Here is a 16,749-nt window from a genome sequence, read left to right on the forward strand (position 1 = left end):
GCTTAGATTATCTCAGAGACTTTGTTATTACTGTCCAACAAATTGTTATCAGACAGACAGCATTGTGTGTGGAACTACAGCACTCCCAAGGCCAGATAACCTTAGAGTTATTGCAACATTCTCCCTAGGAATTGCACTACATCAACAACATGGTCCGCTTTGAGAACAATGGACAAACAACCACCTTGATGTATTTATATTTCTTTTAATTCTCTGTATCCTAAATTTTGTCTCATTAATCAGTGTGAAAGCTCAAATGAATTTTCCTTTCAACAGGACAATGTAGCTAACAGGGCTTAGGGCAAGAGAAGGAGGAAAGCTCAATTAGCAGAAGATTTTAGTGAGAGATGAAGGAGGAACTTGAAAATAATGACTAGGTGAACAAGCAGGAAAATAGTTCAAAGCTATAGAGAAAGACATAGGAGTAAAAGTCTAGTTAATCCACAGATCTCATAATTAAGAATTGGCTTTCTTTTATGACACAAATATGGTGCTGATACCTAAACCAGGTAGAATGAATACAGAGAAAGAAAAATTATAGACCCATTTCCGTAATGAATATTGATACAAAAATCTGAAATAAAACATTAGCAAAGAGATTTCAGAAAGTTATCTGTAAGATAATACGCAATGACCAAGTAGAATTTATACCAGGAATGCAGGGCTGGTTCAATATTAGGAAAACTATTAGCATAATTGACTATATCAATTGAAAAACTAAGAAAAAATCATATGATTATCTTAATAGATGCAAAAAAAAAAAAAAGCATTTGATAAAATCCAAAACTCATTCCCATTAAAAACACTAGAGACTAAAGGAATAAATGGAGTGTACTTTAAAATAATCTGTAGCATCTATTTAAACCATCAGCAAGTATCATATATAATGGGGACAAACTAGAACCATTCCCAGTAAGATCAAGAGTGAAAAAGGTTGCCCATTATCACTATAACTATTCAATATTGTATTAGAAATGTCAGCTTTGGCAATAAGAGAAGAAAAAGAGGTTAAAGGAATTAGAGTAGGTAATAAGAAAACCAAATTATCACTCTTTACAGATAATATGATGGTACACTTAGAGAACTCTAGAGAATCAACTAAAAAACTCCTGGAAACAATCTACAACTTTAGCAAAGTTGCAGGAGACAAAATAAATCCACATAAATCATAATCATTTTTATTACATTACCAACAAAGTCTAGCAGCAAGAGATAAAAAAGAAATTCCATTCAAAATAACTGTTGATAGTATAAAATATTTGGGAATCTATGTGTCAAGGGAAAGTTAAGAACTGTATGAACACAACTACAAAACACTTTCCACACAAATAAAGTCAGATCTAATAAGTTGGAAAAAATCAAGTGTTCATGCATGGGCTGAGCAAATATAATAAAAATGACACTACTACTGAAATTAATCTACTTATTCAGTGCCATACCAATCAAACTCCCAAGAAATTATTTTACAAACCTCTAAATAACAACAACAAAGTTCATCTGGAAGAAAAAAGGTCAAGAATTTCAAAGAAATTAATGAAAAAATGCCAATGAAGATAGCCTAGCTGTGCCAGACCTAAAACAATATAATAAAACAATGATCATCAAAATCATTTGGAACTGGCTAAGAAATGGAGTGGATAGTCAGTGAAATAGATTAGGATTACAGGACAAAATAGTCAATAACTATAGCAAACTAGTGTTTGACAAACCCAAAGACCCCAGTTTTGGGGATAAGAAATCACTATTTGACACAAACTCCTGGGAAAATTGGAAATTAATCTGTGGAAGAAACTAGGCATTGACCCACACACATAACACTACATACCAAGATAAGATCAAAATGGATTCATGATTTAAACATAAAGAGTGATATTATAAGCAAATTAGAAGAACATAGATAGTTTACCTCTCAAGGTAAAGGAAGGAATTTGTGTCCAAATAAGAACTGGAACTCATAATCAAACATCAACTAAATAATTTTGATTATATTACATTAAAAAGTTTTTGTATAAACAAAACTAATGCAGATGAGGTTAGAAGGGAAGCAATAAATTGGGGAAACATTTTTACATTCAAGGCTCCTGATAAAGGTCTCATTTCTAAAATATATAGAGAATTGACTCAAATTTATAAGAATTCAAGCCATTCTCTTATTGATAAATGGTCAAAGGATATGAACAATTTTTCAGATGAAGAAATAAAAACCATTTCTAATCATATGAAAAGTTGGTCTAAATTACTATTGATCAGAGAAATGCAAATTAAGAAAACTCTGAGATACCACTACACACCTTTCAGATTGCCTAAGATGATAGGACAAGAAATTGAGGAATGTTGGAGAGGATGTGGGAAAACTGGGACACATTGTTGGTGGACTTGTAAATGGATCCAGCCATTCTGGAGAGTAATTTGGAATATGCTCAAAAAGTTATCATTCTGTGCATACTCTTTGATCCAGCAGTGTTCCTATTGGGCTATATCCCAAAGAGATCATAAAGGAAGGAAAGGGACCCACGTATGCAAAAATGTTTGTGGCAGCTCTTTTTGTAATGGCAAGAAACTGGAAACTGAATGGATGCCTATCAGTTGGAGAATGACTGAATAAGTTATGGTATATGAATGTTGTGGAATATTATTTTTCTGTAAGAAATGATCAGAAGTTTTTGTACAAACAAAACAAATGCAAACAAGATTAGAAGGGAAACAATAAACTGGGAAAACATTTTTACAATCAAAGGTTCTGATAAAGGCCTCATTTCCAAAATATATAGAGAACTGACCCTAATCTATAAGAAATCAAACCATTCTCCAATTGATAAATGGTCAAAGGATATGAACAGACAATTCTCAGACGAAGAAATTGAAAGTATTTATAGACATATGAAAATATGCTCCAAATCATTATTAATCAGAGAAATGCAAATTAAGACAACTCTGAGATACCACTACATACCTGTCAGATTGGCTAGAATGACAGGGAAAGATAATGGGGAATGTTAGAGGGGATGTGGGAAAACAGGGACACTGATACATTGTTGGTGGAATTGTGAACACATCCAGCCATTCTGGAGAGCAGTTTGGAACTATGCTCAAAAAGTTATCAAGCTATGCATACCCTTTGATCCAGCAGTGTTTCTACTGGGCTTATACCCCAAAGAGATACTAAAGGAAAGGGACCTGTATGTGCCAAAATGTTTGTGGCAGCCCTGTTTGTAGTGGCTAGAAGCTGGAAAATGAAAGGATGTCCATCAATTGGAGAATGGTTGAGTAAATTGTGGTATATGAATGTTATGGAATATTATTGTTCTGTAAGGAACGACCAGCAGGATGAATACAGAGAGGACTGGCGAGACTTACATGAACTGATGCTGAGTGAAATGAGCAGAACCAGGAGATCATCATATACCTCAACAACGATACTGTTTGAGGATGTATTCTGATGGAAGTGGACCTCTTTGATAAAGAGAGCCTTAATTGATCAAAGATGGACAGAAGCAGCTACACCCAGAGAAAGAACACTGGAAATGAATATAAACTGCTTGCATTTATGTTTTTCCTCCCGGTTTATTTATACCTTCTGAATTCAATTCTCCCTGTGCAACAAGAAAACTGTTCGGTTCTGCACACATATATGGTATCTAGGATATACTGCAACCCATTCAACATGTAAAGGACTCTTGCCATTTGGGGGAAGGGGTGGAGGGAGGGAGGGGAAAAATCGGAACAGAAATGAATGCAAGGGATAATGCTGTAAAAAATTACCCTGGCATGCGTTCTATCAATAAAAAATTATTAAAAAAAAAAAAGAAGAAGAAAAAGAAATGATCAGGAGGATGCTTTTGGAGAGGCCTGTAGAGACTTACATGAACTGATACTAAGTGAAATGAGCAGAACCAGGAGATCATTGTACATGGCAACATCAATGTTATATGATGATCATTTATGATGGATGCAACTCTTTCTAACAATGAGATGATTGAGGACAGTTCCAATGATCTTCTGATGAAGAGAGCCATCTGGACCCAGAGAGAGGACTGTGGGAACTAAATGTAGATCACAGCATAACATTATCACTGTTTTTGTTGTTTGCTTTCATTTTCTTTTCTTACTCATTTTCTTTACTTTTTGATCTGATTTTTCTTGTGCAACAAGAGATTGTATAAATATGTTTGCACATATTGGATTTAACATATATAACATATATTGGATTGATTGCCATCTGGGGGGTGGAGGGGAAGGAGTGGATAATCTGAAAAACAAGGCTATGCAAGGACCAATGTGGAAAAATTATCTATGCAAATGTTTTGAAAATAAAAAGCTTTGAAAAAAAATTGGTTACAAGTTAGTTCAGAGTGATGTGATGTCCTCACAGGGAGGAGGCAGCAATAGCCTTAAGACTACATAGCCTTAACCCTAAGGCCACTTGGGATTGGCGAGAGCTGTATATCACTATCAGTCCTGATCTCTCTCTTTTTTCCTATAAATTTATCTTCTTGTTCTTGGTTCTTTGCTAAATTATTTTGGAAAAAACTGGCTTTAATTGGCATTACAATCATAATAAACTTTGCCCCTTGACTTAGCGATGGGTCTCAGCCTGCAAATTCTGTTGAGATTAAAAACATCAATCTGGAACCCAACCTTCTTGGGATCTCCTTTGAACCTTGAACACAAGGAGTCTTTTTTCCAGGTTTCTGACTTCAGGGCCCCTCTAGTCTCGAAGGAGTTCAGCAGGAGGAGCACACTCAGTTAGCTAACTTTTAGAGGTCTCTGTCATTTTCTCCCCAGTTCCAGGAAGTGGGCAGCACTTAGGTCATACAGCTTTAACTGCTCATACACCTAGGCTCCAGACACACCCTACACAGACACTGATCCCAAGACTGAGCTCTGAGAGCAGGGAGAAGGCTGTTCATTTTGGTAAATCCCCAGTGCTCGGATTGGCCAGGTGAGAGGTTGGCAGCATCTTTTCAGGAAGGTGGGCTCCCTGATCTGTCTGGGTAGTAATTCTGCTCCTCTCATTCAGTCTGCTTTGTTTCTCTGCTTGTTTAAGATCCAAACTTCGGCTTCTGCTGGGAGTATAGGTTGGATGGCTGAGCTTCCACTTCTACAAAAGTTTCAAGATTGGCTCCTAGAGGAATTACTCTATCTGGAGTGAATGATTTCCCTTTCACATATTGCTGGATTTGTGACAGCTGTTGTTGTAATGCTGGAGAAACTGAGGCGAGACAGAGATTAGAGAGTTTTTAATATTTTATTAATTGGAGAGTATAATTGACTGAACAGGACTCTCGTCTCAAAGTATCCAGTGATGAATGTGAGAATCCCAAGTCTTTTTATGTCTTTTTCAAACAAAGAAAGAAAGGAGTGGGAAGTTTCTCAGAACCATTTGGTTCTGTCAGGATGGGGGGAGGCTATAAATTCTCACTAGAAGCCAGAGTCAGAATGTCTGAATAAACAGAAATAAAGATGTCAGTGAGGTATCCTGGATAATCATACCTTTTGGAATATTTTAGAGGGGGTAATGTCATAAATTCTTGAGGGCAGAAGGAGTTAGGAGCCAGGAAGTCTGATCTCCCCCTTATCTTGAGTCTCACATTGACAATTTATAACCTTAGAGCAAATGGTCCTCAGTCTTAATGGACCAGGAAGGAGGGGTAGGGTTTAAAATTAAGGGGATTGAGGCAGAACAATTAAGGAAACTGAGATAGAACAATTCAGGGAAACTTAGTCAGGACAATAAGGGAAACTAATTCAGGGAAACTGAGGTAGAACAGTTCAAAGAGATTGTGGCATAACATTATTGAGGGTTGGTAGGTGAGAGAGGAAACCTGCGTTTGATGAACAAATCTAAAGAAATGAACAAACATCTCCTGTGTGTGGGGTCAGGTCAAGTTCATTCTTGAGTTAAGATTTGGCTCGCTCTTTAAGAACGGGGACTCATAAAAATGTGACCTCACTATGGGAACCCAGTCTCACTCAATCAGAGAAGTGGGTGTCCTGAGTGTTATAATTGAAAGGCAAAATGAAAGGCTACAATAGACACCAGGAATGGTAAATATGAAATAGAGTTGGGAGAGCATACAAAAACAAATTACCCAATAGAGAGGGAGATTGGGATATGTCCTTAATTGGCAGGCTAATTCCTTAAAGGAACTTAGAATTCTAAAAAAGTTAGTTAGCAATAATAAGAAGAAGTGAGGTTGAGAAGCATAGTGAAGTTAGGGGAGAAACCATGTGGCTTGGGAAAGTAAAGAGAAAGAAACCCTGAGGTAAAGTGCCATATGGGCCTGACCAAAAGAAGGGCAGTTGCCATGGGATGATCCATAAGTAAATTTTATAGGGAAAATTTAACCTCAGGGACATGACTGGAATTCCTAGAAGTAAATGGCAAGGTAAGACTATTGAGGTATTAAAGAAGACCCCAAAAGGAAGATTGGTGTTGTGAGGTGTCTCAAAAGAATTTGCAGGCTTGAATCCATCTTCAAGTCAAGGGGCAAAGTTTATTGTAATTTTAATGCTAATTTAAGTAGGCTACATTTCAAAAAGATTTTAGCAAAGAACCAAGAGCAAGAAGATAAATTTATAGGAAAAGACAGAGAGATATAGTTCTTCATGTCACATATGCTAATTTTATGGCCCAGAAGTGGAACAGAGGAGTAGTCTGGTATGTAACTCACCACTGGTCTCAGAAACCCTGTTATCACTGACCCACAGATTGTTATTTGAGGGTCAACAAAATTTCTAGTACTATACTATATTATTCCTAAAGCCAAGAGACTTAGAATCATTCACAAACAGATTGTTAGAATAATGGCACTCCTAGGGGTTGAGGACCTCAGGATTACTGCTATATTTCTCCTAAAAGTTGCACCCCCATTAGGAGTGCTCAAGATCTCTGCAGAGGGTAGGTCTCAGGAGTTTGACATAACTTGGATTTTAGACTGGAATACCTCCCCAGAGGGTGGGACCATGGAGCTAAACTGGTCTCTATCAGTGTCTTCTGTCTGTTTGCCTTGGGGATCAATTCTTCAGTTTCTATTGATGTTAAAAAAAATTCAGACCTCAAATACTCAGGGTCCCATAAAAATTTCTTGATTGAAAAGGGTTCACTAGTGGAAAATTTTACAAAGCCCTGCTCTTAAAGTTCTCAGGGAGGAGGCAATGCTTACTCCAAAAGAACCACCTACCAAGGAGAGAATTTCAGAAAGAATAAGAGAGACATTTCAGAAGAAGTTTATTTAGTGTCCTTTAAACCCCAAGATTTAAAGTAGCCACACCACCTACAGTATTCATGAATAAAATTGTGTTAGGTATGCAGACCTTGTCTAGGAGATTTCAATCACCTATCTAGAGTTCAGGAATTGGGTAAAGTCTGTTCTACCCAAGGCCATGGGAAAAGCTGAGGTCACCTATTCTGACTCCCTACGAGCACAGAGCTAGACTAATCTCTGGTTTAAAAGAAGTCAATCCCTTCAACCCCTGTTTTACTTTTCTATTATTTTAGCAAATTAAGGACTAAACTAGGAAGTAGTAAATAAAATGAAGTCTTCAGGGTTTCCTTTTTAAGCTTTTTCTTTTGTCTTGTTTCTGTTTGATAGAAGTAGCTGCATTTCCTGGTTAATCCCCATTTGATTATAAAAGTAGGCTTTGTATGGTTGGGATGACTGAGGAATAGTTTAGAATAGTTAAGGAGGAATAGTTAAACTTCTTGCTTTCTTTAAATCTTCCTTTTTACATGGATTTTATATTTACAAAGTAAGTCTTACTGTCACACCTACTTTGCTCTTTCTGTCTTTTAGACAAAAGCCAAAAAAAAAAAAATGAAGTTATTCTTGCCACAATATAATCCATTTGTCTACATAGTACTGAATTAGATTGCCTTAAGCCCAAAGAGTATTGATGTAGGACTCAGTGAAACCTAAACACTAATTTTTCCTGTGGAAAAAAAATGATTTTTCTACTTTTAATAAAGAAGGAAATAACCTTTTTCCCAAAAGAAAAAGTGATTTTGTAACTCCAAATTTGCCTACAATGGCTTCTTAGGAGCAAGGTTTTTCTTAGTTACCAGTCCTCCTTGGTTACACATGGTGTCTAATCAAAGGATTCATAGTCAATAAAAAATAATTTTACTCTATGTTGAAAAGCAGCAGACTTTTTAGCAGGTTTAAATTGACTATATACTTTATTTCATATATGGGATAACATATGTTGATATTTCATATTGTAGAGGTTGCATATTTGGATGGACTAATGGCAACATCTAATAAATGCTCACATTATGAGCAAATATTTGTTTAGAATCTAAAAGATCATTTTATTTACTTAATTTCTCATGTACTCTCACTTGTATATTATATTAAGAACTACCCATCTTTGCTTCCTTATAGGTTTTCTTTTAGAAACTGCACTTTTTACTTAATTCTTTTTCCCCTTCTCCTCTTTCTTTAGAACTATTCAATTAGTAATATCAATCTTAAACATATGGTTTACACTTCCACTTATAAAACATAAACAATTTGTCCTTACTGAGTCCCTTGAAATTCATCTTTATTGTTTACTTTGTATTTCTCTTGGGTCTTACATGTCAAAATTCCTATTGAGTTCAGGTCTTTTTGCAACATAATTCTGGAAGTCTAACCATTTACTGACTATATATTTTCTTCATCCAGGATTATGCTTAACTTACCTGGATATATTTTTGGCCACAACTCTGGTTGTTCTGTTTTCTGAGACCTGTGGTCTTTTAATTTATCCATGGCTACATCTTGTGTAATTGTAACTGTGGCTCCACTGCATTTGATTTTATTTTCTTGTTGCTTGTAATATTTTCTCCTTTCCATGAGGATTTCAGAATGTGGCTATCATGTTCCTATAGGATTTCCTTACAGCATCTCTTTCAGGTAGTTATTATTTCTTTGTTTCTTATAACTTCACTGGTGATTTTCTTGCCTAGTTCTATTTTTCAAAGTTTCATTTTCCTCCTTAAGATTCTAGATCTCTTTTTTCAGTTGTTGGCTTTTTTTTTAATAATCTTTTTGTTTTTCTTGGATTATTCCTTTTTTTGTTTTTCCTCAATCTTTGTCATTTCATTTTAAAAGTCTTTTTTTAGTTCTTTTATGATTTGGGCAGGGCAGCTAACCATTTAACATTATTCTTTGGGATAGAAGAGAATTTTTCTTTCTTCATTACCCTCTTTTGAAAATGAACCCTAGGGTTTTCCCTCTTTCCATAGTAACTTTTTAAAATTAGGTTCTTCCTCCTTTCTCTACTTATTTTATTTTTAAATGGAAGATTGTTGGTATAATCATCTGTAGTCCTGGGGCATAGCAAATGATGCTTCTGGTCTCAGATCCTCCTTCAGTTCACCCCTCTGGATTTCACAGGCCTGGAGCCTGAACCTAAGAATCCTGCTCTCCTGTAAGTGACCACAGTCAGCAGCATCCCTTTGGCACTGAATTGTGATTTGTTATGGGAAAAATATTTCTTCTCAGAGTACATGTTGTGGGTAATTTTTGCCAAATATATATTCAACATCTTTCAGAAATTATACAGGTAAAAATTTAGATTTTGTTGTTATGTTCAAACATAGGTTCAGGCTTCAAAGTATACCTAAAAGCCAATTAGGAATTTATATATTCTTTTAAACAAATGTCATGCCAGATTGATAGAGAAACAATTTTCTAACATATTGTAAATCTGTACATTCCTCTTAGGTCATAAAAGTTAAAGAAAAAAATAGATTCATAATTCCTTCAATTTCCTTCAATATTAGAAAATTTAACAAACTTAGTTACTTGTCACAAATCAGTGTTTTAGAAGGTTCACTATTTATAAGGAATATGTATCATTTAATATGTAATGTTACCCAAAAGAGGGAAATAAAAGTGTTGTAGAATATGAGGTAAAGAGCTAGTTTCATGGATGCCCATCAATTGGAGAATGGCTGGGTAAATTGTGGTATATGAATGTTATGGAATATTATTGTTTTGTAAGAAATGATAAGCAGGATGAATACAGAGAAGACTGGCGAGACTTACATGAACTGATGCTAAGTGAAATGAGCAGAACCAGGAGATCATTATACACTTCGACAAAGATATTGTATGAGGATGTATTCTGATGGAAGTGGATTTCTTTGACAAAGAGACCTAACTGAGTTTCAATTGATAAATGATGGACAAAAGCAGCTACACCCAAAGAAAGAACACTGGGAAACGAATGTGCATTTTTGCATTTTTTTTCTTCTGCATTTTTGTTTTTCTTCCCGGGTTATTTTTACCTTCTGAATCCAATTCTCCCTGTGCAACAAGAGAACTGTTCAATTCTGCAAACATATATTGTATCTAGGATATACTGTAACATATCTAACATATATAGGACTGCTTGCCATCTAGGCGAGGGGGTGGAGGGAGGGAGGGGAAAAATCGGAACAGAAATGAGTGCAAGGGATAATGTTGTAAAAAAATTAACCTGGCATGGATTCTGTCAATATAAAGTTATTATTAAATAAAATAAAATAAAATATTTTTTTTTAAAAAAAAGCTAGTTTCAGAGATAAGGCACAAGGAGAAAAAGGAGACAAGGAATTCTGATGAGAGCCATCTTTGACATATAGTGACTTTTTGACTCTGACCAAGTCATTTAATTTCTCAGTGCCTCAAGACAATTCCAAAAACTTGCAACTTGCAGAATTGGTGCTAACTTGCACTGGCAAGAATTTCCCAATCCCTATGAAAACTACTGATTCTGTTAAAAAAAATTTTAGGGAAATGTAGAAAGTTCCAGACAAGTTAAAAACAGAATTCTATGTTTTAACAGAGATTTGGACAAAGAATTAAAGAACTGAGGGCTTTAAATTTTGAGTTACTGTCTTCTAGAATGTAAACAATAGGAACCAAAGACAAGGCTCTTAGGTCTGGACAGAGACTCAGCAGCAACTCGAAACAGACATATCTTGATCCTTGGAAAGACTCTGATGAGAGTAGGGAATGAGGAACAATTATTATCTGGAGTAAGTGGCTAAATGTCACTTAGCAACTTTAGGCTGCAGCCCCATAAATGGAGAAAATCAGATGGTATTGTGCCACAGTTCCTTTTTATTGTCCTGATTCAGTTTCCCTAAATTGTCCTGCCTCAGTTTCCCTGGTTGCAACCCTCCTTTCCTGGTCATGAGAACTGAGATAATTAGGGCTGTGGAGATCTGGCATTCCAAAAGATAAAACTACAGATGTCCTATCTCAGACACCTAATTGGTATCTCTAAGTTTCAGATTTCCTGGCTCTAGCTGGACACCTCCTTAACTCCCAGTCAGTAAGAATTTATGGTCCTACCCCCAACCTGTCAGAATGATGGTCCCTGCCTGGAGATTCCCCCTTACCAGAGTTTGGACTCCACCTCCCGCCCTTCTACTCCCACCCCCCTCCCTCCATTCCCCCCACTTGCCCTCCCCCCGCTTTTGTTTATATATTTGAGCTTTATTTATTTATTTATTTATGACACTGAGAACTCACATTTGCTGCTGAATTCTTTGGACATCAGCCCTGGGGGCATCATGCCCATAGCACAATCTCTCCCTCTCAGAAATTCAAATAAAATATTAAAAACTCTCTAATCTCTATCTTGCCTCAGTTTCTCTGACATTACAATGAGTGGGTCATGGCTAGTGAGGTAGTTATGATTATTAAAATATGGCTACTCTTGGTTGCCATTAACGCAATAGTGATAAAAGAAGGCAAGAAGTAAATGATTCTCCTGGCAACCATTTGGAAGAGGACTCTAAGTGACCAGGCTGAGAAGACTATAACCCCAAATCCAGAAATTACTCTCTACTACTTGGTTTCCCTTCTTGTAGTGTCTTCTCCATTCCATTCTCTATCCTGTTGTCAAATTGATTTTCCTAAAGCACAGATCTCATTGGGCCACTCTCTTACTCAATAATTTCTGTTGGCGCCCTACTGAATCTTCAATCAAACACAAACTCCTTTGTTTAGTTTAGTCATCCACTTACTTCTCCTATCATAGATGTAGTACTCTCCTTTATTCATTTTCCAGTCCAGTCAAAATTGTCTTTTTACTATTTATTTCTCATGCTCTACCACCTCCACTTCAGGGCTCTGGGAAGGCAAATGATCTGATCAAGTTCATAAAGTCAAGTAAAGGCAGAGATGTAGAACCAGCTTAGATTTTGTGACCCCCAGGTCAGAGTCTCTTTACTTCAACACAATTGAGAATGACTTCAATTTTGATTCTTTTTTTTTTTTTTTTTTTTGCTATTGTAGAAGTTGCATCCTCTGATGGCAGAAGGCTTTTGTGCAGAGATTTTTGACAACATGAATGAAGAGACAAACTATGGTGAGCAGACACCTAGGACTCCCCTGGGCAGGGTTGGAAGGGGGGGAGGTGTCTGAGTTCTGATAAGATTCCCATTTTTTGGAAAATTAAGATTTTGGCCATTTTCAAAGAAGGCAAAAGCTGTGCTGAACAGCATTTTCCATTTCCCTGGCTTTATCTCAGTTTTTCTTCATTTTTTAACCTCTTTTCTTTAATTCTCTCATTCTTTATTTAATTTGTCCTCCTTCTGTCCCACCCCCCAATACCTTTTCCAGTCCCTTATATGTTGCAACAACAACTTAAGAAAGGAGAGGGTAGGAATCTATTTATTTCCTCCACCGGTTTAATGGACTCTGTTGGACAAGGTTGGCTATTATAAGGACATTTAGGTGTTGTCACTCCATGTCTAACTTCTGTATTCATTCTCATAAGATACTGGGATCGTGTAGCATAAAATGGGGAGAAGAAACATGGAGGTGGCTGATACTTTGACCAATACATCTTTTTTTGGGGAAAAATTGCTTAGTTGTTTGAGAGCAGGGCTATAACTAGCTGCATCCGCTGCTGACATTCATTGGGCACCCTTTCTTCAAGTATATAACTCCATGTCTCAGTCCTCCACTAATTTCACTCCTTGACCCAGATGGCTATGGAGAAGAAAATGAAGCAAGTGATCTTGCACAGCCCTCCCTCACTTAAATCCAATTCATTTGAATGTCAGAGCACCAGTCCCCTGATGTCATGACCCTCCTCCAGAACAAAGGATAAATAACAACAACCACCTGTGAAGGGAAAGAAAGACAAAAGAAATGTTATCAGTGTTAGGTTGAGGGACAACAGAGGATGAGAGAGGAGGGCAAAGGGATGAGAATGCTTCTATGCATGTCACTCTGGAGCTATAGCTAAGAATAGAGACATGGCTGCACTGAGCCGTAATAGGGACTGAAAGGAGGGCCGTTGAATTTAGGGGTTAACCCTGTCACTCTCATTATCCATATCTCAGGTTATGAAAACCAAGACCTCATGGAAAAGCAACTAAGACTAGTTCTGGTGGGGAAAACAGGAGCTGGGAAAAGTGCGACAGGGAACAGCATCCTTGGAAAACATGTATTTGAGTCAAAACTGGCAGCAAAGTCAGTAACCAAGAACTGTGTGACAGAAAGCAGATTGTGGAAAGAGAAAGAGATCATAGTGGTGGATACTCCTGGGATTTTTGATACTGATGTGTGTGATGAAGACACTTCAAAGGAGATTAGCCGCTGCCTCATGATGTCCTCCCCTGGCCCACATGCCATCCTCCTGGTAGTCCCACTCAGTCGATACACCAAGGAGGAAAAAGATGCAATAAAGAAGATCTTGGGAATTTTTGGTTCCAGAGCCAAGAAACATATGATTCTTTTATTTACTCGGAAGGATGATTTGGAAGGTACTGATTTGAACCAATATCTACATGAAACTGAGAATGAAGACTTGAAAGCTCTGAAAGACCAGTTTGATGGAAGATACTGTGCTTTCAACAACCGGGCAACTGGAAATGAGCAGGAGGCCCAGCTAACAGAACTTCTGAGCTTAGTTGAGCAAATAGTGCTAAAGAATGGAGGATTTTGTTACACAAATCAAATGTATCAACTGGCAGAAAAGATGATTCAGAAAGAAACTAAAGCATTACAAAAAGTCTACATGCAAGACTTGGAAAAACTGAAAAAAGAAATAAGACAGGAATATGAAAAGGAAATCAAAAACTTAAGGAATGAATGGGAACAGAAAGAAAGAGAAGAAAAAATATACAGAGAACTTGCAGAAAAAGAAAAGTTCTATGCAGAGAAACAAAGAGGTGCTAGAACTGAGATTATGGGACAACATTGGTTCATTGAAAACTTCATTCAAATCTTTGGAATAGCTCATGGTGTCATTAAAATCATTAAAATTTTGTTTAAAAATTAAGGAACTTGATAAATTAAAGATTAAGGAACTTAGAAAAACTGTTTTATGCTCTCTACTATTTTTCCAGCTTCTTTCTCTGTTGGTTATTGATAAATATTGAGGCATCACAAGTCCATCCTACCACTCATGTCTTCAAGAATAAAGACAGCTAAAAACCTTTGGTATTAATAACTAACAATATTTAACAAATAACATTTTGTCTAAAAAAAGGGACAATTTTTTCTATGAAAATTCAGAAAAGGAAATCCTAACTTATTCTGACCCAGAAATTTTCCCTCTAAGATCCAGAGGAAAAAATAAGGAAGAAGAGTGAAGTTTAGCAAATCCTGCCTTAGATAATTATTTTCTCACAATCACAGGGTAAGTAATTATCTAAGGCAGGACTTGAATTCAAGCCTTCATTTCTCTAAATGTGATATTCTAACCATTACACCACCTATTTGCTAGCTTTACATTGATCATTATCTCCTTGCTATTCATCTTAACCAAATGGTTTTTGTTGAGGGAGGAGATGAAATCCTGTTATAACATATTTCTTAATTCTCAGCTGGGATTGTTCATAGGTAATCTGCTTCATAATGATCCACTCTCATTACTATTACAATTATCAATCATCTTCATTGAAATAGTCAGAATTCTACACATTGTCTTTTACTAGTTATTTTTGATTAAAGTTCATTTATGTAACTCTTTAATATTTACAAACCATTTCCTCGCAGCAATCCTCTGAAATTATATTGCAGATATTACTCTTATGTTGCAGGTAAGAAAATTGCAACTCAGAAAAAACTGACTCATTTTCATAAAAGATGTTAGTGTCAGGGTTAAAATACAAGCCTCATGATCTTGTGATTTCAAGATAAAAAAGATGCTCTTTTTACTATACCAATCACCTCTTTAATAATTAGTTCTTTACCAAAAGTCTCAGAATTCAATATGTCCTATGCCAGTTGTAATCAGAATATAATGATGGTGCAAGTGGAATGCCAAATTCCTATAATTTCAGAAACAAAAAAAGACTGATCTGACAGATGAGACAATGTAGTTTAATGTGAAATAATTTCACACTGCTAAGTAAACTGCATGATCTTAATAAAATTTAATATTTCTGGCTTTCCTGGTATTGTTTCTGTTCTGTATTGACATGGGAAGAGGAAAGAGATGCAACAAAATCCTAATCCCTAATCAAATGAAGTTAGGTTTTTTTTTTTTCTTATAAAAAATGTAGGTATGAGTGAGTGAGTGTGTGTGTATGTGTGTGTGTGTGTGTGTGTGTGTGTGTATCTATTTGTTTGTCTGTCTGTGTATTGGTTTCTACCCCATGTGTAAAGAGCTGTTCCATGAAGCTTTTCACAGTTTGTTCCCAGATCTTTGGACCCATTCTTAATAGGCCACTTTACATCCCAATTCTACTTTCTCATATCAGGATAATTCAAATACCTTGCCAAATAAGAAGTATATATGTGTGGTGTGAGTCAAAAGGTGTCATCTTTGCATTTCCACACATTGCTCCACAAAAAAACACTCCTTTCTTGTCCTTAGATCTCAACATACGCTGTATGAGTCCAGAAATAGATAGACTTAAGTTTATTTTCTTTTTTTAGTTGCAGTAGTGTTTTGTTTTTTCAATTACATGTAGAGACAATTTTCAACATTCATTTTTTTTTCTTCATTATAGTTTTTATTTACAAAACATATGCATGGGTAATTTTTTCAACATTGAGCTTTGCAAAATCTTCTGTTCCAAATTTTTCCCTCCTTTCCTCCATCCCTTTCCCTAAATGGCAGGTAGTCCAAAACATGTTAAATATGTTAAAATATATGTTAAATTCAATATATGTACAGTTATCTTGCTGCATAACAAAAATCAGATCTAGAAAGAAAAAAAGATGAGAAGGAAAACAAAAATGCAAGCAAACAAATACAGAAGGAGTGAAAATGCTATGTTCAACATTCATTTTTGTAAGATTTTGTGTTGAGGACTACATATAATGTGAGACTAGAAAGCCTGTAAAGAGGTAAAAAGGCATATTTTTAAAATTATAGCTTTTTATTGACAGAATATATGCATGAGTAATTTTTACAACATTGTCCCTTGCACTCACTTCTGTTCCAACTTTTCCCTTCCCTCCCTCCACCTTCTCCCCTAGATGGCAGGCAGTGTTATACATGCTAAACATGTTAAAATATATCCTAGATACAATATATGTGTGCAAATCCATACAATTCTCTTGTTGCACAAGAAAAATTGGAATGAGAAGGTAAATATAACCTGGAAAGAAAAACAAAAATGCAAGTAGTCCACATTCATTTCTCAGTGTTCCTTCTCTGGGTGTAGCTGCTTCTGTCCATCATTGATCAATTGGAATTGAATTGGATCTTCTCTTTGTCGAAGATATCCACTTCCACCAGAATACATCCTCACAAAGTATTGTTGTTGAAGTGTATAATGATCTCCCGGTTCTGCTCATTTCACTT

General features: G+C 36.1%; 1 protein-coding gene across 1 annotated transcript; it reads left to right on the plus strand.

Annotated features, from left to right (window-relative positions):
* The first annotated feature begins 4,853 nt into the window (after positions 1 to 4,853).
* Positions 4,854 to 15,384, plus strand: LOC127539089 (GTPase IMAP family member 4-like). The gene is made up of 3 exons (XM_051963096.1): positions 4,854 to 4,942; positions 12,276 to 12,348; positions 13,331 to 15,384. The coding sequence occupies exons 2-3, from the start codon at positions 12,291 to 12,293 to the stop codon at positions 14,269 to 14,271; spliced, it is 999 nt and encodes a 332-aa protein (XP_051819056.1). The 5' UTR covers positions 4,854 to 4,942; positions 12,276 to 12,290; the 3' UTR covers positions 14,272 to 15,384.
* The last annotated feature ends 1,365 nt before the right edge of the window (positions 15,385 to 16,749 follow it).

This window comes from Antechinus flavipes, chromosome 5 (genome assembly GCF_016432865.1).
Source record: "Antechinus flavipes isolate AdamAnt ecotype Samford, QLD, Australia chromosome 5, AdamAnt_v2, whole genome shotgun sequence".
Taxonomy (NCBI): domain Eukaryota; kingdom Metazoa; phylum Chordata; class Mammalia; order Dasyuromorphia; family Dasyuridae; genus Antechinus; species Antechinus flavipes.

Bases quoted from the DNA above. Each gene is read 5' to 3' on its own strand.
- LOC127539089 (XM_051963096.1), top strand. From the start codon at position 12,291: ATGGCAGAAGGCTTTTGTGCAGAGATTTTTGACAACATGAATGAAGAG. The intron at 12,349-13,330 runs GTGAGCAGACAC...TCCATATCTCAG, and splicing joins GAATGAAGAGACAAACTATG to GTTATGAAAACCAAGACCTC.